Consider the following 27,607-nt stretch of genomic DNA (forward strand, 5'->3'; position numbering starts at 1 on the left):
GTTTCTATGGAACCCAATTCAAATAGTTATGCTATTAACGTTATTATTATGATCTCCGATCTTTATAATTGTTGGTGCTTACTTTAGTGGTTATTCAGGACTACAGTATATTTATTATGGTGTTTTGAAGTACATTGAATCTGAATCTGAGGACCGTTTTTGCCTCCTAATAAAGCCGACTATTAGTTTGTGTGCTATTGTGACACCATTTTGTTTTTGTCACAGGCACTATCACAGTAAGAACATTGTGTTGACCATTTTCCTTGGATACCCATGTCTGAATTCTCTGGGATGCGCTCGTTAGTGATGTCAAACCATCATATTGGGCTCATTTCCCTCAGTTACGCTGTATCTGAACTCGAGGATAATAAACCTACTCCTTGTGATTAATTCTTGGATGTGATCCCTTGCTCTCGCGTTTTGACTCTGAATTTTTGAATCATGTTTTGGGCTTTAACAAAAGATGTCACAGATTGCTGGTTTTGACCTCGACGCATTAATTAAAACTTATCTTAGTGTTGTAAGGGTCACATATATATATGTACAGATGGGTCTCAATTTACAGAAATTCCTCACATATGAACTAGCACCCCAAAATATTCTTCATTGCAACTGAATTTCAAATTATATGAGGACTGTTCAGAAAGTTTACGCACTTACTGTATATATTCTCGTTGGAAACGGTGAAGGCGAGAGGTGTAGTGATTGGTCGTGTCTAAGAGTGTCATGTGACTGTCTGGCAAGCTGGCTGCCCTTGCAATTTAGAATAAGAGATGTCACCCTGTGGTGAAGATGGCTGCACCAAAGAGGAATAGCGTTCTGTCATATGCTTTTTGTGGGAAGAAGGTGTGCCAGGAGCACCAATTCATCTCCGCACGTGTGCTCAGTATGGGGATAAAGTTCCTTTTTGTAGAGTTGTCTAGGAGTGGATTGAAATGTTTGAAAATGGCCATACCAGTGTGACAGATGCAGAGCGCTCCGGATGTCCAGCTACAGCCACGACCATGAGAATGAAGAAAGAACCCTGGAACTGATTCGTGAAAACAGAAGAATTTTTTGCTGATGGCATTAAAAAGTTGGTGCAACGTTGGGAAAATTGCATCGTAAAGGAAGGTGACTATGCAGAAAAGTGATGTCATTTGTTTTTGAAATTCTTAAATAGAGTTAAAAAAAAGTGTGGAAAGTTTTTGAATGTCCCTCGTATTATCTTCCGTTTTTTATTTTTGAACAAGGCAAACTCATTTTGACCTGGATGAATGTGTACCAGTTGTGACTAATGGTGAGGAACAGTACTCTGACTTTCTGACTCTCTTTGTTGTTTTCTGCTTTCTTGTGCACATATGGCAAAACTTAACTGGCAGGATGTGCAGCTATGCTGTAAGCTCAGTCACAGGTAAGCAGCTCGGTCAGCCGCTGGCCATTTAGCTGAGTGGTTGAAACTGCTGGTTGTGAGTCTAAGTGTCTCAAGTATAGTATGTCTCCATGCTGTGTTGTGTAAAAGAGTTGACAATCTGACTGACCCTGTCAGCAAAGACAGCACATCTCTGCTGAGGCCTCAATCATCCATTAGCGGTGGGTTTTTGTGGTGCCATAATGCCTTTTCTAACTCTCTGACATACTGCGTCATTATTGAACCTGTAGTCAATTTAAGCATTTGACACAGTGGACACACCTGTTGTTTAGTTTAGTTTAAATAATATGCAACAAATCTACATAGTTAAAAGTGCACTGTTTCATTTTACTTTCTCTGTGCCACTTGCTGCGTAGCATGTTTAGGGTACCAGTGCCCTGATAGTTTCTATTACATCTTGTAGTGGACTAAAAAAACCCAGCTAAGATTCACACGGTGATTTATTTATTTTTTCGGTGGGGATCCCAGGAATGCACCCAGCATTGGCCTGACTCACGCACACTCCCTCACAGAGACAAAAAGCAAATGGTAATAAAACAGAAATTGAAGAATGTGTTAAACAATAATAAACAAGATATAACTATACAAACTACAACAATCCCACCCCAGTTCCCTTTACGGTGTTATATAATATACGCAAATTCAACAATAGCAAATCACTAACAAACCCACACACGATGAAGTCCATAAAAAATGGCAACTGATGTAACAAAATGTTGGAGAAGGATAGTCCAGAGATCAGCTCGCTGTATGTGAATGTAAAGATCAGCCCTACCGATACTGAGATGATGACATGTGAATGGGATCTGGTGCGCCCCTTCCTTTCTTCGCAAGTTGACAACCAATCCTAGTACAGTAGTCATGCAGCAGGAAGACACCAGACAGTCCATACACCGAACAGGAGACGCTCCACGACAAAGCAAGAATCCACAGGCATTGAACGGGAAGGTAAACAGACAGGCAACTCCAGACATGAAACAACAAAAGACTTCTCTTCTTCTCTGTAGAACTGGCCTCCTTTTAAATCTCACACCAGCCTCCTTCTCCCCAGCAGCCCCTTCACCCTCAGCAGACGACCAATCAGAGCCATTGCAGGGACTGCTGGGAGCTGAGGTTTTCACTCCCCAGTGGAGCCGCTACAATATGCTGCAAGATGAGCAAGATTTAGCAGAGGGTGTTACAAGTATTTTGTAATTTCATTTACAGGAATATTGCTTCACCATCAAGTTATTAAATACATCTGAAATGTATTTCAGTAAAATATGTCATAAGACATTATGCATTTTTGCTGAAATTTTCCAATTAAGGTACAGTTTAGTTTGAACTTATTTGCAAAATCAGGATATGAATGCCAGCAAGAACAGAACTCATTCATAAGCCATGGGCTGTTTAGTCACGTAAGCTACAGGGAGCACATGGAAGGCTCAGCTCCCAGGGTTAACTAGGGGACCGACGACAGCAGGACACAACTACTGATCTCACTTCCTCTTTCAATCCCAGAGTGAAGGATGAGCCCTCCAAACACAAATGATGTTACATCCAAGTCACCACAAAAAATGTGCCCCTTTCAGTCTTCCTGCTACAAAGGAAGTGGCGAATCCAGAAGCCTGCGTTCACACCAAGGAGAGGGTCTGCCGGAGGACGATTGCACACAGAAGCCCCTTTAAACAAGTGTTACGAATTAATGAACATTTTGACAGTCAATATTGCTGTTTGGTTTTCTTTTCAGTTCATTCTATATTAGCATTTTCACTGTTTGACTGGGGTCTTGGTGTGGACCCCAACACTTAACCCTATACTGCCTATTTTCTCCTAAAAGTTTATATATTTAAGCAAAACAAGTTAAGTGGTGTACTATTCATTGATCTTGCCTACTATACTGTTAGATTATTTATTTATATATCAGACATCAATGTCATCTCAAGACTTTCTGTCCTTAGCTGGCTGTTGATGATTGTGAGCACAGGCCACTCTCTGTAGCCTTGGGGGGACTCACAGGTGACAGAACATCACATTACAGGGCACTAGTCACAAAGTCTGGTTGTCTTGAAAGGTAAATTGGCAGTTAGGTTTTTCTACAGGTTTCTTAATTTCTGTTATTGTAACAGCAGAGTCTTCCTAGATCATTGTTGTTCATTTAATTCCTCACAATTATGTCATAATCCGGTGAGACTGTTGATTGATCGAGAGTGGCATACGTGTCCTTTTCTGAATTCTCCCTGCCTCCAATCTGTAATGAAAAAGACCAAGTTAGTGCAAATCGAAGTTTCATTATTTTCCACCATTAATGAATTTTGGCTATATTTTTACATACTTGATGACTTTTTCTTCTTTATATTTTCCATTAGAACATTAAGGCCATATTTTCTGTTTCTTAAGTGCTTGTGACTGACAGCATAAAGAGGAATTCACAAGCCATGTATCAAATAAAAAACATACAATCTACATTGATTACTTAGACTTCAACCTGTCTTAGATGGGTGACACATAATATAATATAATATAATATAATATAATATAATATAATATAATATAATATAATATAATATAATATAATATTATATAATATAAGATATTATAATATAATGTAGCATATCCAGAAACATGAGGACTTCTGGTACTCCCAAGATCAAAGTTCTAGCTCCAACAGTTGACTTGCAGGAGCAGGTTGGCCCACAGCCTCTGCTTGACACTCAGCAGATGCCAGCACTGTCAGTCTCTTATCACATAATTATATTCTGCAGTTTGCTTTACCCTTAGCAAATGCCGCTTCTCTTCTTTTTCTTGCTGTCATATCCCCTTCTCAATCAGTTTGCCTATACAGTTTGTCATTAGAAAGACGTCAACCAAAACCTATGTGGAGGTTGCCGCTTGCCACATTTTTTACTCCACCAGCATGTATAGCATCATAAGCTTTCAATTAAAGGCCATGATTAAGATTTTAACTCCAGTGGTTCATAAGTAATAGTGTTACAGACTCATACTACCATTAGCATTTTAAATACGTAGGTATACTATGCTATTACAGCGAATGTGACAATAAATATCCAATATAATATAATATAATATAATATAATATAATATAATATAATATAATATAATATAATATAATATAATATAATATAATATAGCCTAGTACTGACCCCTCATTATAATTATTATAACACTCTAGACAAGAACAGGCCATTCAGCCCAACAAAGCTCGCCAGTCATCTCCACTTATTTCTTCCTAAAATTCATCAAGTCGAGTTTTGAAAGTCCCTACAGTCTTACTGTCTACCACACTACTTGGTACAACATCACAGAACTTTCAAACAGCTCCACTTAATTATTACTATAATTATTATTATTATTATAATACATTATTATTCATGTATCAAGAATTCTGGATTTCAGTCCCATGTCTGGTGCTTGTCCATGTAGAGTCCTCACATTGTCTGAGTTGGTTTTCCTACCACATCTAAAAACATGTGATAGTCACATTAACTGATAACTCCAAAATGGTCATGTAAGAGTGTACCCTACAATGGTGTGACATTGAACCCTGGGTATGCTCCTGCTTGTGTTCAATGTGGCCAGGAGCGGTCCCATCCACCTGTAACCTTAAATTGGAACAAGCAGGTTAGTAAATTTCACAATATATTGTCAGCCAGTCACAAACCCATCTCAACCTCATAATTTAGAATGAGTTCATCATAAACACGGGGGCACATGTTGTTTTAGAATTAAGTGGACAGGACTGGTGAGCTTTGTTTGGCTGAATGGCCCGTTCTCGTCCAGATTGTTCTAGTGTAGATATTTCTCATGTAATACAGAGATGGGTCATGGGAGTTGAAGTTTATTTCAGTAGCACTGGGTTACAAGGCAGGAGACAGCTCTGGACAGGCCTGCTTACACACTCACATACAGAGACAAACTCACACTCCTACTGGGGCCAGACTGTAATATGACAAGATATCATTAGGTTTGCTCTATTACTCTATAAGAGGTAACAAAAGTGAGTTACAGAAAATGGCTGGATTATTTATCGTACTATTTAAGTTAATGTAAAGGGTACATTTTTTCAGTTTTTGTTTAATTTGAATAGATAATAGAAGGTTTTTGTTTCACCATCATAAGCTAACAAGTTAATGGAATGTTCTTGACGTTCCACTGTACCGTATTTCTGTATTTAGACAGTAGAATGCTCTGTGATTGTAGTTAGACAGCAAGATAGAAACCTGAACTGCTAGACAGACGGGCATCGAATCTTTTGACCGTACGTGCTGTATGTCAAACATAGAAACTATAAGTCTTATGAAACAAAACAGTCAAGAAGACCTTTTCTTTGTCTTGTGTATTGTCAACTTTCATAATTTGTTTTCTCGTGTAAACAGTTTGGTTTGAATTTCATTAAAATATTCAAAATGAAGACACTTGGACTGTGGAGTTTTGCTTTGTATAACGTGTCATGTTAACTGTTTAAAGCCTTTCTGGTTGCTGCACCACGTGGACACCCTCGACAAACACAACTACAACACTTCTTCTCCTTTTTGTTCAGGTACTGCACACTATTTCTGTACATTTTCATAGCTCGCCCAGTTGTGGGTGCACATTAGGCACTGAGCCCACTGAGACAGAGGAGTGTGGGTTAGGGGGAGGTGGCAATGAGGTGTGATTGGCTGGTTTGGCTTCAGTTTCTTCACTGCCTCACAGTCCAACTTCCTGGGCCACCTCCTCAAGTAGGAAATGTGACAGTGACATGTAGATGACTCAGTGTGACCATCAACACCGTAGACCATTGTGGCCGTGTCCTGTTCAAACACACTGTACTGTACATGCTGCAGTGAGCAGTAACTGACTTGAGAGTGTGGTGAGCCACAGCACACACCACAGATGGCCTGCATGAGATGAGACCTTCATTTATTATATGAAAATAAAGATGACATCCTAAAGGGGTGAAGTCGAGAGGGCTTGAAGACATTGGATGTTTGGGACTTTTCTTTCTTCTTGCACCTCTTAGTGATGAAAATGAAATGTAATGAACGTGAAAATTAAAAAAGTCTTAAAAAGGAAGTGCGGTATTAAGACTTTTACTGTTGAAGTCGAATTAATGAAAAGATATAAAAAGATATGTTTGACAATTCAGGTTTACACTTGTGAAGTCCAAGCAATAAAGAACACTGAGCACGGAAAGCACAGCAAAGTGCGGCACACGGGGCTCTCATCACTGCTCTTTCCTTTTCTGCAGCTTTACGCCATTTTGGTGTTTGAATTGTTACCTTCCATTTGATATTTGTGAGTTTAGATTTGCATTTATAATTTAAATCTCTGGGTTCAAATCCTGGCCTGTGTGAGATTTGCACAATTCCCAGTGTTTGCTTTGTTTTTTGTTCAAAGAAGGTGAAAAACAGAAACTGTAAGCACACCTCTCCTCTTCCTGTGATGACAAAATTTGGTTTGTTTCTCCTCTTGGTCCTTTTTCTGTCAAACAAAGAGAAATATAATCAAGATTTTATAAGGAATTTGGGATATTACAAGAGCTGTTTTACATAACAATGAGTGTGACTCGGAGGCTCAGGCAAAGGCATAGGCAAAGCACAATGGTGCTGATTCAGTGTCACCAATGGCCGACATTAACATAGTGAGTCTGGAGTTGGGAGGACCGTGTCTGGCAAGATCTATCTATCTATCTATCTATCTATCTATCTATCTATCTATCTATCTATCTATCTATCTATCTATCTATCTATCTATCTATCTATCTATCTATCCTGCCTACTATACCAAATTCTATTTCTCTATTATGTAGTGCCTTTCACATCTATCTATCTATCTATCTATCTATCTATCTATCTATCTATCTATCTATCTATCTATCTATCTATCTATCTATCTATCTATCTATCTATCTATCTATCTATCTATCTATCCTGCCTACTATAACAAATTCTATTTCTATATTATGTAGTGCCTTTCACATCTATCTATCTATCTATCTATCTATCTATCTATCTATCTATCTATCTATCTATCTATCTATCTATCTATCTATCTATCTATCTATCTATCTATCTATCTATCTATCCTGCCTACTATACCAAATTCTATTTCTATATTATGTAGTGCCTTTCACATCTATCTATCTATCTATCTATCTATCTATCTATCTATCTATCTATCTATCTATCTATCTATCTATCTATCTATCTATCTATCTATCTATCTATCTATCTATCTATCCTGCCTACTATTCCAAATTCTATTTCTATATTATGTAGTGCCTTTCACATCTATCTATCTATCTATCTATCTATCTATCTATCTATCTATCTATCTATCTATCTATCTATCTATCTATCTATCTATCTATCTATCTATCTATCTATCTATCTATCTATCTATCGTGAGGGATGGCTGACATCTTTACCCAGTCAGGGGCACCTCCTTAAAGGAAGGACTGGGTGAGATGGCTTTTGAAAGGTACTATCTCCCCCAAACTACTACTTGGCAGACCCGGCACCTCGGATTCCCACTGGGCTGTATGGGAATTGCTGTTTGTGGGCTCAGCCCTGTTTGGTTTTGTGGAGGTTTCCAGGGGGAGCTGCAACTTTGAGCTTCTGCTACACCTGGGAGTAATTCCAGACCTCCCTAACAAGCCACCTGGAATACTCCCTGTTGGAGCTTCAATGAAGTCAGCTGCTTCACAGAGACGAGTCCGAAGAGGAGTGGAGGTGGAAGGACTGAGACAAAGAGAAAGAAGCAAAGTGTGTTTTAGTGCTGTATATTGTGCTGTGCATTGGTGGGGGGGTTACAAAGGGAAAGCGTTTTCCCCTGGAATATAAACTTGTGTTGTACTGGACTTGTGCCGAGCGTCTGTCTGTGTCAGGTATTACAGAGCTGGTGCGCCCCCCTGTGGCCACACTATTCATCTATCATATAGTGGCTTTCAAATCTCTCTATCTATCTACCCATCTATGATCTAATTTAACAGAAAGAAATGGTTGATACTTTCAAACTTGGGAGCGTGCTCTATGATAATGACAGTCTGTGTATCTCTTGTTATTATGTTTATTATATTTATCTCAACTGTTCTGAGAAGACGTGCAAGTAACAATTTCATTGTACTGCAGAAACCTTACAAGAAGCACTGGCTGGAACTTTGAAAGATAGAAAGGATTGGAGAGACACAGAAGAGCAAAAATGACATGAAGTAACAGACACCTTACCTTAGAAATATGAAAACTGACAGAGCAAACCCGGCCAGGATGACAAAGCTCAACAAAGCATAAAATGCATAAGTCATGGCCGTGTTGTTGGAACAGTTGATGCTTCCTGGAAAACAGAAAGGCAAATCAAATGAGGCTGAGCCACCTGTCCATCTCCATTAAGGAACTGCTGCCGATCCTCTAAAGGCTCATGGGAAATGCAGTCCCTCCATGGTACATTGTCTGCTCTCGGGTGTTGGTGAGCTCTCCTGCTATTGTTTATTGTTGTTCTTTGAATTATTTTTTTTTTCTCTGTGTAAGGATTTTTACTTTTGATTACCGTATTGAGTTTAAGTTGCCATGGACTGACCTTTCAGGAAATTCCTGTTTTGCTCTTTTGTTAATACAATCTTAATTTTATAAAGATTTCTGGTGGGACTCTTCTCCAGCCGGATTTATATGGTCTTCAAAAATGTGAGACTACATGCTGTTTTTTTAACTTTCTTTTTTACTTTTTTGTACTTTAAAACTCATCTCCATTTTGAGGCCTACTCAGGCCTTAAGCCTCCCATTTTCCCAGGTCAGGTTTGCCTTGGGTGAGATCTTTTTCGGTTTACTTTTAGGAGTCACCCGTCTGTTATTTTGTGGAACCAGAGATTCATAATTTACAGCAGAGGACTGAAGCGAGATCTAATTGTTTCAGTACAATGTAATATTTTGTGAACCTCTTCATGCCAGCAGAAGATCATGGGGAGTGGTAGCTTATCCCAGCAGCCTTATGGGAACAGAAGGAACTAATGTGGGAATATGAGAAGGTGTGTGTGTGTGAGAGTGGTTAATGACACCCCGAGATGCTAGTTTTTAACACCTCTGCTGTGTTCCTGAAGGTTGGTGTGGAGAACACTGCTGGATCAGAATGTGAAGGACGTGCGTTCAGGTCACAGCCTGCTCCCTGTATCCCTGTGTCATTGTGGGGTTTTTTATGGGATGTCCACTTTCTTCCCACATCACTGATATTTTGGCACAGCATCACTGCAGACGTGTGTGTAAACTGCACCTGAATTTTTGTCATTTCATCTCTGATATTCTGTTTCACCATCAGCAGTCTAATCAGACAGAAGATAAAATGTCCATCCATCAGCCCCTGCTTTCCTGTGTTTTCTGAGGCCATTTCCTCATTACTGCTACCACAGCATGGGACACAAGTCTTGTCAGGGTTTCAGATATCAAACACTGTGATGGACGGCTGCGGCCCTTATCTGACCGGGAGGATGACATACTGGAAGGACCAGGAAAGCAGATGTGCACAGAACACTGCGTCCCCCAGATCACTAGAGGGCAGCTCCCCCTGGGTTGCTGTAGCACCATGAATTCCACAGGGCTTCAAGAGAGTTGGAGTTTGGGACAACCCTGTTGGGTTCCTTCGGGGCCGCCAGGGGGAGCTGCAGAACATCCACCACACCAGGCAGTGATTCCAGGCAACGCTGATGAGGCACCTGGGGCACTTCTAGGAGCTGCATAAAAGGAACCTCCTCACTCCAGAGTCGGGAGGAAGAGGATGGAACTTGCCAGAAGGGTAGTGGAGGTGGAACAAACTACTTTGGTGCTTAGGACCTGTGCTGTGGTGTGGTGAGCAAAAAAAGCACTTCCAATGTGAAGAAACGTGTGCTGCGTGGAAAACTTGTGTCAGCGACTGTCTGTGTCGGGGTTTGGGTGGCTGGAGCGCCCTCTGGTGGCCACAACACTTACGTTCTTCTTCCTTTATTATCAATGGTGTACAATGGTGTCTTCTCATGGAAGTCTATGAAGTGACATGGAGATCACCTGACTAAAAGGCTTGGTTAAATTCACTACTGTCCTCCATGGACATGTCATTCTCTGTCTGTGTCTGTCTGTCTGCTTTACTCCCAGATCTTTCCAGTCATTTATATTTATACTTCGCTAACCCACGATGCACTGAGGATGCTCACCTTTAACCATCAGGATGACAGCTGCAGACTTTGCACTTCCATAGATGTTTGTGGCTTTGCAGTGATAAGACCCGGCGTCACTGGACATAAACTTGCTGATGTGCAGTTGTTCTCCTGATCCGACATGGCTGCTGTTCTCCTTGATCCAGGTGTAGTTGCTGGGTGGGTTTGCCAAGTCTTTGCAGTACAAAGTCACTGATTTCCCTTCTTCAATACCAGTGGTGGGCTGCCCTGTAATGACTGGGTTCTTGGGGGCATCTTAAATAGAGAAGGACACAACAAGAAGATCGTGAGAAAGACCATCCTCAGAGTTTTATCTGTCATGAACTGTGCTTTGATTGAAATGTGCAACAATGGTGCGGCGTCATGCCAGGGAGTGAACTGCCCTGCACTGGCCAGGCCAGACTTCAATCTGCATGTCATGTGCCTTGTGTGGACTTGACATGCTGTCCCTGTGTCCCTCCCTAAGTCGTAAATCAAACAATCAACCCTTATTGTTGTAGACACTGAGAGCAGTGTGCAAGTAAGATGACGATCTTATCTGAGTGTCCACCTTTACAGAATACAAAATATAACCATTGACTAACAATTACAGGAGCGGTTAAAAGTGCAGTAGTGGAACAATACAGGACAATAAACACTAAACTACAGACTACAAAAAGAAAACAAAAAAACTGGGCAATGGCTAACAACACACAGCCTGGAGTAGCAATGAGGTAGAGCAGAACAAAGTGACCAGAGGTCTTCAATGAGGAGTTGTAGTCACTGTAAGAGGAGTTAAGCAATCAACTGGCAGTTCTGAACTTCAGTAATAATAATAATAAAGTGCATTGCAGATCAAATTAAACAGGGCACACAGCATGTAGGTGACCCATAAATGACAGATCTTGGACTTACAGTAAGTGATATTGCAATACAATGTAGTGCAAAATACTAACAAGATGACAGTGGAAACAATCCACCTTAACCAAGGGATAAGCGTCTGTGTGTCTGTCTGTGTGTCTCTCCGGTTGCTGTGTCTCTGTCATTCCAACAAATGGTGCATCACAAACATTTCTAGTAATAAAATGCATTGCATTTGTCATTCCAACAGATGGCACATCACAAACGTGACCAGTGCTTTTTCAAATCCCATATCAAACAGTATACCTGAATTATAAATCACATATTAATCTGATCAATAGGGCAGTATTTTTCACTTAAGAAATATAGCAAAAGTTAGACCTCTTATATCATTAAAAGATGCTGAGAAATTAGTTCACACTTTTGTTTTTAGTCGTCTAGATTACTGTAACGCACTCCTCTCAGGACCACCCAAAAAAAGATAACAATCAGTTACAACGAGTGCAGAATGCAGCTGCTAGAATCTTAACTCTGAAAAGAAAATCCGAGCACATCACCCCAATCTGAGCGTCACTACACTGGTTACCTGTGTCACTCAGAATTGACTGCTTATGGTTAATAAAGCCTTAAATAATCTCGCTCCATCTTATATTTTGGAATGTCTGACAGCTTACACTCCCAATCGTAACCTTAGATCCTCAAATGAGGGTCTGCTTAGAATTCCAAGAGTTAAACTTAAAGAAGTGGTGAGGCGACCTTCTGCTGTTATGCACCTAAAATCTGGAATAGCCTGCCAGTAGGAATTCACCAGGCTGATAAAGTGGAGCACACGGCTGAAAACACATTACTGTAACATGGCTTTCTCATAACTTCAATTTAGTTTAATCCCGATGCTCTGTATATTCAATTAATTATCATTACCATTCATGGTGGCTCCATACTAACCCCTAATCTCTCTTCTGTTCTTTTTCCGGTTTTCTGTGGTGGCGATCTGCACCACCGCCACCTGATCAAAGCACCGTGCAGTCCCTACATTGATGGATTAAAGGCCAGAAGTCCACGTGACTGTCATCATCAAGTCCTTCCATGAGAACCCTAAATACAATGAGGACTGATTGAGGTCATTTATGTCAGGTAGAATGCCTAGAGGGGGCTGGCTGGGTGGTCTTGTGGCCTCAGGACCCCTGCAGATTTTATTTTTTTCTCCAACTGTCTGGAGTTTTTTTTGTTTTTTCTATCCTCCCTGGCCATTGGACCTTGCTCTTATTCTATGTTAATTAGTATTCTCTTATTTTAATTCTTATTTTGTCTTTTTTTTTCTCTTTCTTCATCATGTAAAGCAATTTGAGCTACATTGTTTGTATGAAAATGTGCTATATAAATAAATGTTGTTGTTGTTATATAACACGGACATAAGCATTGCATTTGTCATTCCAACAGACGGCGCATCACTAACGTCAACACTGTTTTTATGAATCCCATACCAAATGGCATATAGCAGTTTAGATAGTCATTGGGCTCCTTGATTCACATGAAGGGTCACATCTAATTTAAGCCGTTTATAAGGATTTTGGGCAAGAATGTTTCAACACGCATTTTCAACACGGATGAGTTGTCATTTCGGGGGGATCAAGTCACTGTGGACCTACTTCAGTGATCACCCGCTCTTGTATGATAGTTTCTTACTTGGTTGCTGGACCCTGAAGAAGAGGTGAATTCTCGAAACGCGTCGTCCAGATCTACACATCTTCATTATTATAGCTGTATTAGATATACTGTAGGTGTGTGGCTGACATTGTTTATTGTTCATTCTTTATTTGATGTTACTACTATGATGATCTTTTTGGTTACATTTATTTTGTTTAATATGTTTTGATTTTGTTTACTGGTGTATGTCATTTGCATCTTGTTGCCTGGTTTATGTAAACATTATACAAATTTTCTATATTGGGTGTTACATGTCCTTTGTTGTTATATGATATATTATATTAATTTGTTGTTTAATTACTTGCATAGATATTTTTTTATGGAATAGGATATAACATTTGCACCAGGTGTATCTATATATTTTTTTCTTGTATAAAATATATACATTTTGTGTGTATGGTTTGAACAGGTGTTTATGTTATAAATTGTTAATTGAAAATAGTACATTAAGTGTCTGCTTACTTGATGTGTTTTTGATATTTATTGTTAGCAGGCAACTGTATGAATTTATATTTTTTAGTTTATTTTTTGGTATTCATAGTTGAGTTTGATGCATTTTATTGCTACAAATGTTTATGATGCACCATCTGTTGGAATAACAAATGTGATGTGTTTTGCTACTCCTTTTGTTGCTAAATACCTTCCAGTCATCGGTTTACGGTAAATGCTGAGGTCTGCGTCGATGACTTAGATTTCAACCCGTCTTAGATGGGGGGCGCAGCTAATGCTACATAAACATAGAGACCACTACAGAGTCACATGATTGACACAATGGAAGAAGACTGAGAATCTGTAAGTGGACATTGTTGGCCGATAGCATGAATAGTGCCAGTCAATGCATGTTTAGCAGTCCTACTGTCTATGGATAAAAGCTGTCTCTGAACCTTGCTTTGTGTGTGTGCGGGTGGTCCCAATTCATTTTCAGGAAAGAGAACAGGACCACTGCAGGATGGCTGGAGTCCTTCATGATATGCTTTGCCTTTCTGAGTTAGCGTGTAGTGCAGATATTCTGAATTTCTGGTAATTGTACCCACAGGTAATTTTCTGTGCTGTTCTCACACCTCATTTTAGGGTCCTGTGCAGAGCAGCTGCCTAACCAGAATGGGGTGGGGATTGACTCCATGGCACAGAAACAGGTCAGTACTGAAGGAGACAGGAGTTGGTGAGCCTTCCTGATGGTAACTGCTGCGTGCTCCTTCCACTTGAGGTCAGTACTGAGGGAGACCCCAAGGAGTTTGAAGCTCTTGACCCTCTCCACAGTATCATCTCCGATGTACTGCAGATGGGGGCAAGTCCTACTCTGATACCGGAAACTGATGAGCATCTCTTCTGTTCTGATGACGATGAGAGTAAAGTGGTCATCCTGACACCCCTCTGCTAGTCGTCTCGCACCCTGGTGATATGCCGTCTCGTCTCCATCTGTCATCTGCAGTGAAGTCGGCAAACTTGATAATGCTAAGTCTGAGTGCGGCGTCATGTGTGAAGCAGGCTGCCCTGGGGAGGGTCTTAGTAAAAACTCAGTGGGCGACACAGAGGACCCACATGGTGCATGGCAGACTCCAAAAAAGACAAGCTGGCCTGTTATGTAACATATGTACAGTAGGTAGCCACATTCATTTTTTTGTTTTGTAAACATGACTTCAAAAATAAGAAAAGGAAATATTATCATTGATATTATTTAACATGAATTTTGGATAAAGCCTGAAAAGCCCCACAATATTTGAATATATTTAATAGATTACATTTCTTTTGCATATCCTGACAATTGTGTAATGTGTGAGATAGTAGATGTGTGGTTTTTAAAAGTATAGCTCTGAGCATTGCTTCAGGTAGTGTACCAAAGTCTCATTGTATGTGTAATGCAATGACAAAAAAGGAATCTCATCTTATCTAATCTCATCAAATCTTGTCTTATCTTACACTATGTCTGTGTTTTCAGTCAATCCCCTTTGTATTTCTATTTCTTTTTTTTTGGACTGATTCACTTCCCTCCAACATTCTCATGACGTTGGACTCTCGCGCTGTTAAAAACACTCAAAGTCCGACTCACACTGGATGTTCAGTTGAAATTCTGGTGACGCAACGTTTCCAGTCCGACACGAGTAACCGTCGTGGTCCACGTAGGAGACGTTCTGAATTTCAAGTGTGGCCGAGACTTCATTTAAAGGTCTTCCATTTCTGAACCAGGAGAAGATGCTGTCGGTGAGACTGCAGTTTGTTGCACACCTCAGGCTCACCGTGTCTCTTTCTTTTACTTTGCTTGCTGAAGCTTCAACCTTTAGACCTTCAGTAAATAAAAAGAATGAAAGAGCCGTTCAGAGTCCACCCAAATGTGATTTTTTATTAGCATGCAGTTATTTGTGATTCGTTAATTTCTCTCTAATAGTAGCGTTTAGTATTCAGTGTTTTTGTGACGTCTGTGTGGCACCAGTGGGCAGTGGCGTAGCTAGGGGGGGCAGAATTATTGGCCAAAAGGCTCAGTACAATTTGTGTGTAAGCAGCAGGGTTTGGAAAAATATCACTCGTGAATGAAAAAAGTAAAATTCTCTGATTTTTATCCACAAACTCTTCAAAAATCATTTTCAGACTGTTCTTCTTGTGACGGCATCAGACACAGCAGTTGAAATTTATGAGGCACTAACAAAAATAAACAGAAACATCACACCAATAAGAATTTCTGATTTACAATTTTTAATTTCATTTCGTTATCAATCCGAATGCGTTCTTGCTCTGCGCAGAAAACACCGACAACTACCACTTGTGCACTACACGTGTTCTGGTTCTCGTGGCGTAATTATATTCTAATAATTAGAACACGGCTTGTCAGTGCAGCGTCTATACTATATTCCTGTCTAGTTGATGCTTATAAATAACTAGCCATCCCCTGTGGCTTCGCCCGCGTATTAGTGAAACAGGACAGCGAGGAGGCCCGTCCAGTTCTCTACTCCTGACGTCACTCTTCTCCCTCCCCTCAGCCTCTCTCTCTCTGATTACCGCGAATATATCACTCCTGCAAGTGAACTCTGATTCTTAGCGCAATGACAGAAGTCGCAAAATCAACCGGAATGTTCAAGCAAATTATAGAAAAAAAAAAAACTAAATCCGTTAAGTAATCACTAACTAAGTGGGGTTAAGGTTACGCAGATGTGCGAGTGAGGAGGGCTCCCCCCCTCCCAGCAGCCCGATGAGTTTCTCACGAATTTGCGCTAATAAATCTGTACCACCATCGGACCATGAGACTTAGCGCGATGAGAGAAGTTGCAAAATCAACTGGAATGTTCAAGCAGATTATAAAAAAGAACCCAATCTAAATCCATGAAGTAGTTCTCTTGTGAAAAGCGTACAGACATACAAACGGGTCTAAAAAACTATTCGAAATTTCGCGCTTGGACCACGAAATTTTTAAAGCCGTTTCTTAGCGAGCACCTATGGACCAAGGGGAACCTACATTCCAAATTTCAAGTTCCAAATCCTCATGGTTCGGGGGATTTCGTGATGAGTGAGTCAGTGGGATTTGGCTTTTATACATATATAGATTATATGTGAAACATTATTGCTGTTTCTCTATATATGAATAAATCTATGCAAAATTTATCTTAATTTTTCTCTATTTGTCATTTTAATTTTCTATTTAAATAGGTTAACATATTCAGGTATGTTGGAGGGCGGCAAATTGAAGCACCGTCCCGCCGCGAGTGGCACAAACTCGATCAATACCACTGGCAGTGGGGTGGCAAAGCAACTGACCATGACCAATAAAAGTCAAGGAACAGCCAATGTGATGGGCTTGGGAGAAATCAGTGAACTAGTTGGGGCCTTTTAGAGTCACTGGCCATGATTGGATAACAGGAGAAAATATCAACAGAGTCCATCACAGTTCCTCTTTAATGGAGCTGCAGTTTAGTAACATTAATACACTTATAATACGAAAAGAAGTGAATAAAATAAATGAATGAGTTTACTGTGCATGTTTAGTCAGAATCTGTCTAGCAGCACAGGGTACAACACAAGGACCAAACCTGGAGTGGGCCGCAGTCCATCTGAGGACACAGGCCATCACACCTCAGATTCATATACCTCAGGTCTTGGGGATCCATAAATAAAATCAAACAGTATTTCTATGAGGTAAAAGTGGAAGGAGCCTTTTTGCAGATGATGTGGTCCTGCTGGCTTCATCAGGCTGTGGCCTCAAACAGACATTGGGGCCATTTTCAGCCAAGTGTGAAGCAATCAGCCCCTCCCAGTCTGACCAAAGACCAATGGGAGGTCTTTTGAATGCAAAATGGGAGGTCTGAAAATCGAAAGTGCGCCTTATGAGAACGACATAGCAGTTGTGGTGCACTCGACATTATCAACTGACAGACAGTGTTCAGAAGCCATTAACAGAATGTCAGGTTATTTAGTGCCTTGATGATGTGTGGAGTACAAGTCACAGGAGGTCTTGCTCAAGCTTTATAACACACTGGTGAGGCCTCGTCTGGAGTCCTGTGTGCAGTTTGGGTCTCCATGAAGACATAGCAGCACTAGAAAAAGTGCAGAGAAGAGCAACTCGGCTGATTCAGGGCTACAGGGGATGAGTTACGAGGAGCTTAGCTGAGCCTTTAGAGTTTAAGCAAAAGAATATTAAGAGGAGACCTGATTGAAGTGTTTAAACTGATGAAGGGAATTAGTCCAGTGGATCGAGATGGTGACTTTAAAATGAATTCATCAAGAACACGGGGACACAGTTGGAAATTGTGAAGGGGAAATTTCACACAAACATTAGGAAGTTTTCTACACACAGAGAACCACCAACACATGGAATAACTGGCCAAGTTGTGTGGCGGACAGCAGGACTATAGAGTTAAAACCAGACTTGATGTTTCTTTGAAAGAAATAACACTAGAATTACCGAAGCCTATGAAAAAACTTAATAATCCCGGCCCACCTTAAATCCCTTCGCACCTCTCCATCAGCGTCTTTTGTGTTGTAAATGTGTTGATCAGCACAAGCAGAAACAGCCTGTTGTCCCATCCCTCCCACCACCAAAGCTCAATTTACAAAGGAGGTTCTCAGTGCTCAGTGTTTATCTTGGAGTGAAGTGCTGGAGATGTAGAGGGTAAATAAGATATCGTCATTTGGAATACATACATTTCATGTGTGTTCCATGTCTACAACGATCTATGTTAAACACATCGCTAAAACAGAAACATTTTTCATGTTTTAGTAATAACTGACAAAATGTAGACATGAAGTGTATAATGTGTGAAGCCTGAAGTCCAAATATCAAATAAACACTTTCACAAAAGGTACAAGTATAATGCGACAGCTTCCGTGGTGCAGCAGTCTGAACTGCTGGACATCTTTGATTGGACTTCTGCCAAGTGACAATGGATGGATGGATAGATGCATGGATGGATGGATGGATTGATGGATGGAAAAAATACAAACATTACATAGAGACTGGACCGAGATTCTAGCCCATTTTCTAGATGTTGTTAACCTGAGCACCACTAACAAGTAAAACAGCCAGAAACATTTCTGAACTTGTAGTACCTGTGATTATAACGTTGGCTCCTGGCACATATGTATATTGATCGGTTCCCTCCACTCTAAACTTGTAGTAGCCGCTGTCCATTCTGCTCATGTCGCTGATCTTTACATCACAAGTCTTGTTTTTGTTCCCCAAGAACTGGACTCTTTTTCTGTCTCTGCTGGACACTTTGCTCCCATTTGTATGATACACAATTGTTTCCCCCTCATAAAACACTGTGTCTTTATGAGGACCATAATACCACATCTGTCTGTGAACAGCAATGCCTGCTGGATACCAGTATGTGCAGTTAATCCTGACAGTTGATCCCTCCAGTGCGCAGATCGCCATCGGCTCATAAGTGGCTCTCCATTGATTCAAATCTGTAAAACACAAAAGTGTACAAAACGCAAAGGCTGTGATTGTTTACTTCAGTTTTATAAAGATGTCTCTGCTCCTATTCATATCAGCTTCATTAAAATATTCACAAACATCAAAACAATTCAAAATGGCTCATGATAGCGAGATGAGAGTCCTATAGTTATGGCTACTTCTCCTCTGGTCTCCATTCTAAATGTCCCTCAAACGTTTCTCTTCCCTTCCTCGTCTCTCCACTGCCATAATCTCCACAGTGGTCACAGCCAACTTCACTGCCACATCCTCTTTACATGGCTGCGGTGGGACAGGATGCTTATGGTGGTCTTGGTGTTTGTTTATTCTTTTTTTTTTTTTACCTCAGACCACAACACTAACAAATCATCCACTGTTCTATTTGTTTTCATTCATAAACATCACTGTCATCATCATCATCATCTATGTCATGTCCAGCCTGCACTTGACCAATCAAAGTCACGTCTTCTCAGTTTATTAATTCTGCCGACATGTAGAGTTCTCTTGGTGTCCTTGCCTTTTACTCAAATCCTGCACCATTTATCCTGAGAAGTATTGAAACTAAAAGATCTTTTGTTAGCCGTTCCTGAACTTCTTGGGTTTGAAGTGAAACAAAACAAAAATGCTATGAAAAGAATTCAAGTTTTTCTTATTGTATAAATAGGGTGGAGTGGTGGCTCTGAGGCTGGGGATCTGCACTGGCAATCGGAAGGTTGCCAGTTCGAATCCTGTAAACGCCAAAAGTGATTCTATTTCATTGGGCCCTTGAGCAAGTAAGGCCCTTAACCTGCAAATGCTCCGTCCTGGGTATGACGTTAATCTGCGTCCAACCCTGCATGTGGACCCTGGGGGTTGGTGGCAGAATTGGCACTCCAGCCACCATGAAAAATCTCACATCTGAACTAGTGTGGTGCTGAGGTGTCACCCGTTGCATGGCTGCACTTGGGTCCTAATCTGGGATCCTGAAGTGGTTTGTCATGTGGTGGGTGCAGCAATGCGCTATATCAGCAGGTGCTCCTAACTTCTCCCTCTCTCTCTTATTCTATAAAAACATTCCAAGTTGGTCAGAACGTGATTATGGGAAACCTTTAGACTAGAAGTGTCCAGTTCTGGTCCGGGTGGGCCGCCGTGGCTGTAGGTTTTCAATCTAACCATCTTCTTAATCAATGAGCCATTTTTGCTCCTGATTCACTTGTTTTGCCTTCATTTTTTAATTGACGTGACTCGGACCCCCTTAGTTGTTTCTTTTTCCTTAATGAGCAGCCAAACAATAATGAGACTCAAAACGAGCCACCACATGACCAGCTCACCTGAAAATAAACAAAGGTGAAGGTCTCAGTTATGTTGGTCTGCTCAGGTCACCAAAACATCTTGACAGTGGTCTTAAAAAAACAGAAAGTCAACAGTCTGTTGTGACTGAATGAGAGCAGCAACAAGTCCTGATATTCAATAACAACTTTAATTAACAGCAAGAATCGGCTTCGCAGTAAGAAACTGGTTGGAGTTTGATGTTCCAGTTTAGTTGGTCATCTGTTGGCTCGTTTCACGTCTCATTTCTGTTTGGCTGCCATTTAATGAAGAAACAAATCAATTCAGAGGACTGAATCCTCAAAAAAACAGGGCTATTAAAATGAAGGGAAAAGGAGTTAACTAGCAGTGAAAACTGCTTGCTGATTAGGAAAAGGGTTGGAATGAAACCCTGAAGCCACTGTGGCCCACCAGAACCGGAGTTGGACACCCCTGCTTTAGAAGTTTTAAGAAATAATTGTCATGTAGTGATCCTTCAAGCACATGCATGTCTTTTAAAGATTATCACAGGACTCTTCAATCTTGTAAACGCTCATTGTAAAACTCCTCATGCGACTGTTTTGTTTCACACTAAAGATGGGAAATAGAAGGAAAAGCAGAGGATCGTTTGAGGAGGCGAGATGGACGGTGACAGCCAGGCATCGTCAACGTTGGAGATCATCTCCAACTAGCGTGGTGTTCCTCTGAACTCCTGTTTGTTGCGGATTTTACTTTGGTTTTTCTTCACATTATTTGTCACATGATCGTGAGGTCGCTCAGCTGTGGCTGGCCTATTATATGATCATTGGTTCCAGCTTTGTGTTCTGCACTTTCTGATTAGTCAGGTTCCTCGGCTTCACGGGTCAATGAGGGGGTCAGTCCAATTACCTTGCATGGCTGAAATCCTGTAGCTTTGAGGTTGTTTTGAGGGAGCTTTGCTGCCTCTTTGAATCTGATCAGGTAAAAGCAAAATCAGAAGACTAACAATGTATTTTTGGATGACTCTTATTGCCCAGTGTCAGAAAGTTGAGTGTCAGTTGCAAGTATTGGGTCCTCCAACTGGATAACAAGCCTCCTAAAAGCATTCATGAATGGAGAAATTAACACTGGACTGTTCTGAAGTGGCCTGCTAGGAATTCTAATCTGAATCCCATTGAAAATCTGTGGAAAGAGCTGAAAATCGCAGTTGGCACAAGGAAGCCATCAGATCTAGAACAAGCCAAACAACCAGTCGAGAAATGGAAAAATCTCCCTGAGCACTACAGAACGTTCTTGATGGCAGTTATTGTCTCCAAAGACTGTACTGTGAAATATAAAGTGTGGGCACGCAAGAAATTACAATTCGAAAGAAAAAATAATGGAACGCCAACCCAGCCATCCCTGTTTACTACGATGTCTTTTATAAGGCAAAAACAAAAAGGGCAGTCAATGGCACGAGTAACAACAACAAATTAACATTGTCATGGGCTCATCATAAAAAGGCGTTCCTCTACTTCCTAGTCCGGCTACGGAGCTCATTCTTGAAGGCTGCTCTGTCAGCTAAATGACGTCACTATTCAGCCAGCCTGGGATTTATGGGCTGGTGCCTGGAATTGTCTCTTTGGAAAATCCATGGGTGCCGCTGGTCTCACAGAGTCCGAAATGAGGCACATTCACCTGCATTGTGAGGGAGTGTCAGTTACGGCACTATGGCCATTCGGCGCAATTCCCTGACGGTGATCCGGCTCATTTTTGAGGACCTGAGTGACTGGACTGCGGCAGATAGAGGGTCATTTCCGGGAGTGGGGCTGGACCACATGTCTGCCTTGGGGGGCTAGCAACTAGAATCCTGAGCAGTTTCGTTGTGTGGTAGGTGCAGCAGAACGCTGTACCAATATAATCTCCCCAACCTGACTTGACCTGACCTGACTGGAAGGTGCAGAGTTAGTTGCCCTCACTGGTCATCTTCTCAACACTGTCGGGGGAAAGAGAGAGGACATGATTAGCACCAGCACTCTCTACCTTGCATACCTCAGACGAGGCCTGATGGTGGTCATCTGATGAGCATGCATGACATAGGTAAAGGGGATTGGTACTTTTGTCCATGCCATTTTCAGTTGTTCCATTATTCTGAATTAAATGCTCAGTAACAAACCAAAAAGCAAAGTTTCTGTTCAATTAAATGTGATATAAAGAATTGTAGAGACCAAATATTTTTCTCAGTGTTCAGCTTATTTCAAGGACAATGGTGAGGTTTATTTTTAAGTGAAAGATCGGAGCAGAGCAAGGAAACGTCAGCTAAAAAAAGAAACCATAAAGACACAAGAAGTCAAAATCCTGTCAGCTGGCAACTCATGGAGATTAGTGAGCGTCAGTCGAGTCGAGTCAAGCGAAGTTTGTGTACTCAGTACAACATCGTACAAACTCTCACTTGCAAGTCTCCTCATGGATTTCAAAAAGCAGAAAAGAGTGAACAACCAAAAAGCAAAAGGACTAAAAAGTGAACATCGTGAAGATGCAAGGTGAGCAGCAGTTAGAAGAAGCTAACTGGGCACCATCTTGATGTTGAGCAAATAACCAGGGTAGGGTTCTAAAGAAGAAAAAAAAACTGAAGAAATGAAAGAGTTAGAAAAATAAAAGTGGACAGGACCAAAGTAACGATGAGCGTTAGTTACAATAAGCTGGACATGGTCAGCGGAAAGAACAAACTGGTCTTACCGGCTGCAGAGGAAACAGCGGCCAGAAAGATCAAGAGGAGCATGTTGTGTGGTGAGACCTGAAATAAAAAAAAAGAACATGAGGAATTTCAAATGAGTTTAGCCCTCAGCCATTTTCGCTAAATTTTAATATACACAGTGGTTAAGGCTGCATCCTCAGAGGTTCTGGAACCCGAGTTCCAAGACCTCAATAAAGGCACTGATTCCAAATATCTGGGCTCGCTCATCTGCTTTGACAGCGACACCACTGCTGACCCTTGAGCAGAAGTCAGTGTGGCTTGGCTCAAATGGTGGAAGCTAACTGGAGTCCTCTGTGACCACAAGATGCCAAGATACCTCAACAGCGAAATATTACAAGACAGTCATCAGACTGGTCACCCTGTACTTTACAGACAATAACAAACACCCCTTGATATGGAAATCTGGATGGTCTGCCGGTCACTTGGCATGACTTGTGGTGTAACTGAAGCCGGGCTTATGTTGGTGCTCATGAGTCAGGTTCATCAGAATGGACACGTGTGTGAAATTTGTCTCTTCTCCTGCTGTGCTTCATAGTGGGTCCGGAGCCTTGGCCTGGCTGATGTCAGTGTTAGCATTCAGCAGACCAGAACTGAAGAACGAGAAACCCATATCAGTGCGCAACAATGGTACTGCTGTGCCTCTGCTCCAGCGCAGCTTTCACGCCACAGCACTATGTCTAGGGACTTTGACACAGCAGCTAAGTTCACTGGTGCTGGAGCAGGATCTGGAGATGGAATCGGGACCATCTTAGGCAGCTTAATCATTGGCTGCGCTAGGAGCCCATCGCGGAACCAACAGCTCTTCTCATATGCTGTTCTTTGGTTTCTGCATTGTCTGAAGCGGTGGGTCTTTCTGTTTAATGTTTTCTTTCCTCATATTATTTTGCAATGTACTGCAATGTAACCTTGACCTTCAGGAGTGCAGTGCCTTGAGTAGGTGGGCCCTAATAAACCTTGAAGGATTACAAAGAATCAGAGACATGGAAGAGGCATACCAAAGGACGCTGTGGTTTCACCATCCCATTCAATTTATTCTCAAATGAAGGTTTTTTCTTAAATCGATTCCCAATGAAAAACGTTAACCTCTAGCAAGATCAGGACAATCGAAAAATGTCTGGAGAAATGAGATAAACAAGAAGAATTACGTACTCAAGGACATAAGTGGAAATGAAGGGGACATGCATTTAAAACTGAAGCCAGGAAGCACTTCTTTATGCAAAGAGTTGTGGGACTCTGAAACAAACTACTGAAACACAGTTGATGAAGCAGAAACCTTGAGAACCTTTGAGAAGAAGCCGGATGAGATTATGGGACAGCCGAGCTATTAGCTGAACAAACAGGCTTGGTGGACTGAATGGTCTCCTTTGTTTGACAAATCTCTTGTTTCCTATGTTTTCTGTGACCCAACTTAAGTACATAAATAAAGACGCACTGTGAATCATGAGACTAGTGACAATTACTGAGAAGAAGTGCCAAGTCTGCTTTCAATGGTAGGCGCATGTGGTCCACAGCAATGACCAGGCAAAGCCAAAGATGGCCCTCTGCCTTAGTCTGAGATGACCTGAGAAACCCTGGTGAACACCATCCCTGACTGGAGCAAGTGGAGTGTGACTTGCCGAACTGCTGACCCTGCACAGTGGGACATACTGTAAAGCCGGGTCTTCACGTGACGTGACGCCAGCTCCAGTGGACGCTTCTGTTACACAAGCGTTGTACTGTTTATACTTGTGCGTGTACTTTATGTAAATCTGGAAGATTCCACCAGGTGGCAGTGTCAAGCTATCATCAAAGTGAGAAAACATTCGGTTTCAATGTGTTGTGAATTGCCTGAAACATCCATTAAATTCCAAGGACACCTTGCCACAATATCTCTGGATAGGAAGTTTAATGATTACATCCATCAATCCAGCAATGCAAGTATCGGGCAAAGAAAATCCCTGGACGGGGCATCAGCTCATTGCATGGTGAGCACAAGCACACACACACACACGCTGGTGTCATTTTAGTGTCACCAAATCCCCAAACCTTCATGTCCTTGGAAGGAACAGCAGCACACTGTGGAAACCCACCAGGAAAACATGCAAACTGCAGGCAGGGAACACCAGGGATGCGACTCCCTACTGTGAGGCAGCAGCCCCCATATGTATAATTATTAACAGTATTCATTATTTAAATGAAGTTAACGACTTATCTGTAAAATGTAACATACATACTTTAATGCATTTCATTAATATAAGTCTAAAGTGCAGAGAGCTGGAATATCATCAGTTTAATGTGTTCTGTGTGGCGATTGTTGTCTGCCGCTGCTGTCAGTTCAGGAGGAATCCCCAGAAGCAGGTAGCGATTAACACTCTGCCGTACATTCTGATGTAAAAATAGACGGCACAGAAGATAGTATACGAGACTTTTAAGACGTGTTGTGTCATTATGCTGGGAAATATGCAACGCTCGAATATAAAAGCACCACGAAAATATTTGTATGTCGGCATTTTGCTTCACCACATCAAACCCTTCATCAGACATCAAGTTCCGACTTGATCACACTGTGCTCCCCGACTTTTTGCTGGTACTGCAGCTTGCGCAGGTGTCACATTAATTTCTGAGGACATGCTCAGAGGACACTTCAAATGAATGCTGGGAATGCGTGGCAGCCATGATGCGTGTGCGTACACGTTCTGAGCGTGAAGTATAAACCGGCCCTAAGAAAGAAGGTTTGCGTCCGGCTGCAGTAGCATAAGGTAAAGAAAATGGAAGAATGTCTCATCAGCTCTTCCATCTTCAAGCTTTGAAGGCTGCTTGTCCTTAAAACTAAGTGAAGTTAGTCTTTCGCTGAATTTTTTATTTTGAGTCACCCCTTGGTGAATTAAAAAAACTGTAGTGCTGAAATAAAAAAATGACAAAGTCTAAAGGTAACAGTCAAGAAGGGCACAAACCACAGACACGGGCATCAGGGTACAACAACATGAAGAGCAGACAGAAGGCTTTATGACTGGCTGGTTAGAAATGAATGAAAATTGTTTTTAATGGGAGAATGTGCCAATGGTTATGACAATAAAAAAAATCAGTAAGCAACCCTGGATGGGGTGCCAGTCCACCACAGGGCACACTCACTCACATTGAGACAATTTATAGCCATGTGAGAGAAAACATCACAGAAATCCTGAGAGATGCCCCAAAGCGCACCACCTGAACCCGATTCACTGACCCTGTGAGGTGGCAGCATTAACCACTAGAACATGCTTGTTGGATTGGCTTCTTTTGGAATAATTTATACATTTTAATGCTTTTAGTGGCCATGAATAACATGAATCAATCTATCATTACTGCTTCTTAATGATTTCATGACGTCTTAATTTATTCTTTTTAATTTTTACAGCATGAGTTTACTCTTCAAAACTGCAGTTCATCAGGTGTTTCTGTCAGAAATCAGATTTGAAAGTCCACATTACCTGTTGCTCCAAATGTTTTTAATTCTGTCCACCAAATGTCTTTGTGTCCTCCTGCAGATCTTTAAGTCTCTCTGGTCGAGTGGCATGAATAAGAAGCCGTCTCTGAAGAACGGACAAGTGACTTGATGAAATGCATTCCTAATGACTTCCCCTTACTGGCTACAGCAGCAGTGAGAAGTTCCTGTTTCAGCCCTGAGGATACTCAGCATGTGTAAGAAGAGTGTTGCAATCATCCCGGGGCAGTGATGACTGGGGCTGCCACCTCTGACCTTGAAGGACTTCCATTCAGTCCAAGGCCAGGTCAGTGTCTTCCTGTGTCTGAGTTGGAGTTTCACCTCGGGCTATAAATAAAGCAGCAGGTCATGTCACTTGCAGAAATCCTCAGATGATTCTGCACTTATGAGGTGGATTGGCAAGGGGGATGAGACAAAGGAAAGGGGTCAGGGGGAGGACTTTGTGTTTTGGTGCAAAGAGAAGCATCAGCAAAACCATAGAAGTGGTTATGTGAGCCTCAATGTCTGGTCACTATTCAGGGAGTGGATGTGGAGGTGGTGCACCGCTACAGATGCTTGGGGGTCCACATCAGTGACAGGTTGAACTGGTCTCAAGACACAAGAGAAGAAAGGGCGGAGCAGACTCTTTTTACTTAGGGATCTGTGTTCCATTCATAATATGAAGTGACATCCTTCACATCTTCAAGGACTCTGTGATAGCCTGGGCTGGGCAGGTAACATCACTTAAAAAGAGGCCCACCGAATCAACACGCTAAACAAAATGGCAGGTTCAGTCATAGGATGCATTTTGGAGCCCCTGGAGGTACAAGTGAAGAACAGAATTAAAACCAAATGGAGTGCCATGGTGAAGCACACTGACCATCATCTCACTCTGACAACAACACCGAGAACTTTGAGCCAATAAATAACAAAGAAGAAGTGAGTCCAGAAACACGACTGGGGCTCCTTTTTACCAGCAGCAATATGACAATATAGCACATCACTGGGACAGGGACAGGGACACTATATAATATCTCTATTACATAGTGTATTTCCTATCTATCTATCTATCTATCTATCTATCTATCTATCTATCTATCTATCTATCTATCTATCTATCTATCTATCTATCTATCTATCTG

The 27,607-nt window shown here is 41.4% G+C and overlaps 1 protein-coding gene across 1 annotated transcript; it reads right to left on the bottom strand.

Moving 5' to 3' along the window:
- Nucleotides 1-1,861: 1,861 nt before the first annotated feature.
- Nucleotides 1,862-26,600, bottom strand: LOC114643323 (B-cell receptor CD22-like). The gene is made up of 8 exons (XM_028791919.2): nt 26,473-26,600; nt 23,005-23,062; nt 18,654-19,013; nt 15,169-15,402; nt 10,569-10,826; nt 8,620-8,725; nt 6,820-6,874; nt 1,862-3,641 (listed from the first exon to the last, which is right to left on the bottom strand). The coding sequence occupies exons 2-8, from the start codon at nt 23,045-23,047 to the stop codon at nt 3,549-3,551; spliced, it is 1,149 nt and encodes a 382-aa protein (XP_028647752.1). The 5' UTR covers nt 23,048-23,062; nt 26,473-26,600; the 3' UTR covers nt 1,862-3,548.
- Nucleotides 26,601-27,607: the final 1,007 nt, after the last annotated feature.

The sequence above is a fragment of the Erpetoichthys calabaricus genome, chromosome 17 (assembly GCF_900747795.2).
Source record: "Erpetoichthys calabaricus chromosome 17, fErpCal1.3, whole genome shotgun sequence".
Classification (NCBI taxonomy): domain Eukaryota; kingdom Metazoa; phylum Chordata; class Cladistia; order Polypteriformes; family Polypteridae; genus Erpetoichthys; species Erpetoichthys calabaricus.

What these genes read in the sequence shown, in the direction of transcription:
- LOC114643323 (XM_028791919.2), bottom strand. Translation starts at nt 23,047, where the DNA reads ATGCTCCTCTTGATCTTTCTGGCCGCTGTTTCCTCTGCAGCCG. An exon ending in ATTTCAACTGAACATCCAGT is followed by an intron (nt 10,827 to 15,168) that starts GTGAGTCGGACT and finishes TCTCTATTTAAG; the next exon opens with ATGCCCCCAAGAACCCAGTC. An exon ending in TCAGTTTTCATATTTCTAAG is followed by an intron (nt 6,875 to 8,619) that starts GTAAGGTGTCTG and finishes TTTGTTTGACAG; the next exon opens with AAAAAGGACCAAGAGGAGAA.